A 3,140-nucleotide genomic window follows, 5' to 3' on the forward strand; every position below is an offset into this window, starting at 1 on the left:
TACTACATTGTAATCTAACAATAAAGCCTCTTGAGCGAAATGTAAATATGTCTGCTCCGGAATAGTAGCCTCCTCCGACCGCCCCGGCTCCGGCAACCGCGACAAGCCGTCCGCGCAATTATCTGTAGTTTTGACGTATTCTATCTCGTAATCATACGCGGATAAAATAACGGCCCACCTCTGTATCCTACTAGCGGTAATTTGAGGAATGTTTTTATGTTGGCCAAATATTGAAACCAAAGGTTTGTGATCGGTCCGTAATAAAAATTTGCGTCCGTATAAATATTGGTGAAATTTCTTTAACGCGAATATTATAGCTAAACCTTCGCGATGAATCTGCGAATAATTCTTTTCCGCATCACTAAGTGACCTAGACGCAAACGCGACTGCCCGCTCGCGCCCCCTTTCGTCCCTTAGTGAAAGCACTGCCCCAACGCCCCTCGGGCTCCCGTCACAAGTGAGCACCAGCGGGAGGTCTGGATCGTAATGAGCCAGTACCTCCGCGCTCGTCAGCAATTTCTTTACTTCCCGAAAAGACCACTCACATTCTCCATCCCAGTTCCAAATTACATTTTTCCGTAATAAGTTATACAAAGGAGCTAATATGAAACTAATATTTTTAATAAACTTCGCAAAGAAATTGACCATCCCTAGGAAAGAACGTAATTCGGTCACGTTTTGTGGAGCTGCCATTTTTAGAATTGAATTTATTTTTGACTTATCTGCCCTTATCCCGTCTTTGGAGACCACGTACCCCAGATAAGTAACTTCTTGGGTTAAGAACACGCATTTACTTTTCTTCAACTTTAACCCGTTGTCTAACAACCGTTGTAGAACCAATTCCAGCGAGTGAATATGCTCCGCCTCCGTCTTACCCCCAATTATCACATCGTCTAAAAATACCTGAACGTTTGGAATGCCTTTTAATAAACTCGTCATTATTCTTTGGAAAATACCTACACTTGATGCCAGTCCATAAACTAAACGATTATACCTAAAAAGGCCTCGATGCGTATTTATTACGGTGTACATCTTAGACTCGTCCAGTTCCACCTGGTTGTATGCCTGCGATAAGTCAATTTTGCTAAAATATTTATTGCCGTTCAAACCTACTAACACATCGTCAATTTTAGGCAAAGGATAACGATCGATCAGTAAGACGGGGTTCAAAGTAGATTTATAGTCCGCACATAATCTAAGGGTGCCATCAGGCTTAGGAATAGGTACCAGTGGCGAGGCCCAGTCGGAGTGGTCCACGGGCTCGATGACGCCCGCGCGCAGCATGGCGTCCAGCTCGGCGTCCACCCGCGCGCACAGCGCGTACGGCAGCGGCCGCGCGCGGTGGAACACCGGCGCCGCCCCCTCGCGCACCGCCAGCGTCGCCTGGCCGCCCGTGTACCGTCCCAGACCGCCACTGAACAGCTCCTTATATCTGTCGAGTACATTAACAATATTGTTATTCACATGCTTCAATTCCTCTTTCCCAGATACAAAATTACAGCTAAATTTAGGAATAGGTATATCTGGAACCTTAATACCTAATTCGGCCAACCATTGCCTCCCTATTAATGAAGTCGTACCGGAATCTATTATAAACAATTGCAAAACTTTCGTTATATTGCCGTATCTAACTTTAGGTCTAATCATACCGAATGGTTTAAATTTACAATTATTAATAAATGTGAAAACAGTATTTCCGGGTTCTAACACACAATCGTTGAAAAGGTCGTCATACATCTTTTTACTTATACAGGCAATAGCGGTGGCTGTATCAATCTCCATGGTAACAAGTTTATTGTCTATATACACAGAAACACTTACTGGTTTATAGTCGTTCAAGCACAGATGGTTTAATTCTTGCTCGATGTCATACTCATTCCCGCTGATATCCGCGTCCTCCATCTGTTGCACATTTCCGAAATGCAGGCCACTTCTCTCCGCCCTTGCCCACTCTGGGCAAACCCGGCGTAAATGACCCGTGCGCTGGCACTTGCTGCAGATAAAGGTCTTATAGCGACAGCTCCCGTAGGTATGGTTTTGCGCGCCACAGGCCCCACAAGACGGATAGCGCTGTTGCGGCCCGACTGTAGGGCCCCCGCTGGGCCAGTTGGCCCTCGCGAAGCCCGGCCGCTGCTGGCTGGCCCATGCCGGGCCCACTCCGCCACCTCTCCGCTTGCGTAGGCCGCTCCCGCCGGCCGGCGCGAGCGCATGTACCGCGGCCGGCTCCCCGCCGCCGCCGCCGCTCCCGCTGGCCTCCGACTCCCGTGACCCCTTCGCCTCCACCGCGGCCGAGTCCCGTTCCGCCGCCTCGAGGGCGGTCGCGACCTTCACCGCTCGCGCATAGGTCACGCCGTCACTCTCAGCAAACAGCCGCTGGCGAATAATGTCACTCCTTATTCCACATACGAACTGATCCCGCATGTTGTCATCCAGTTTGTCTTCGAACTTGCAATACCTTGACAATTTTTTTAATTCCGCTACATAACCGGCTATAGTTTCATCCGCGCCCTGTCTCCTTTGTCTAAACCGGAACCGCTCTGCCAACGCCGATGGCGCCGGTTGTAAGTGATCACTCATGCACTTTACCGCCTCGGCAAATGTTAACTTTTCAGGTTCCTTCGGGCTAGCCAAATTCACTAATAGTTCGTATGCTTCGTCCCCCATAGACGCGATAAGCACTGGTAACTTCATATCGTCCGCCACTTTATTAACTTTTAAGTACATTTTGAGCCGATCCACGTACGACGACCACACCCCGCACTTAACGTCGAACACACTTAACTTTCCGATCGACATATCGAGCTCCGGTGTTAATTTTATTGTCCGTCGAGAGATCTCTTACTTAATTGACTCGTCGCCACTGTAAAGTCCCCAGTAAATCCCTCGGGATATTTATATTAGCGGAGCACAAGGAAACACAACCGTTAGGAATCTTCATATATTGCAAGGCAAGTCTTAGGTCTACCCGCGCTGTCAAGCGTTTCTTAATGTATTTATATCTACCTACACTACACTTAACTTCGGTGATCGAATGAAAACGAGAACCTAGAAAGTTGTATGGATGAAAATGCGAAATAAACTAATAGACTAATACACGCATGTCGTGTAAAGTGTTTCACAGCTCCAGCACACACAGCCGC

At 48.0% G+C, this 3,140-nt stretch overlaps 1 protein-coding gene across 1 annotated transcript; it reads right to left on the bottom strand.

Moving 5' to 3' along the window:
• Positions 1-281: 281 nt before the first annotated feature.
• On the bottom strand, positions 282-2,927 carry LOC134747879 (uncharacterized). Its single transcript, XM_063682551.1, has 2 exons — positions 1,822-2,927; positions 282-1,432 (listed from the first exon to the last, which is right to left on the bottom strand). The coding sequence occupies exons 1-2, from the start codon at positions 2,794-2,796 to the stop codon at positions 1,427-1,429; spliced, it is 981 nt and encodes a 326-aa protein (XP_063538621.1). The 5' UTR covers positions 2,797-2,927; the 3' UTR covers positions 282-1,426.
• Positions 2,928-3,140: the final 213 nt, after the last annotated feature.

The sequence above is a fragment of the Cydia strobilella genome, chromosome 15, assembly GCF_947568885.1.
Source record: "Cydia strobilella chromosome 15, ilCydStro3.1, whole genome shotgun sequence".
In the NCBI taxonomy this organism is placed as follows: Eukaryota; Metazoa; Arthropoda; class Insecta; order Lepidoptera; family Tortricidae; genus Cydia; species Cydia strobilella.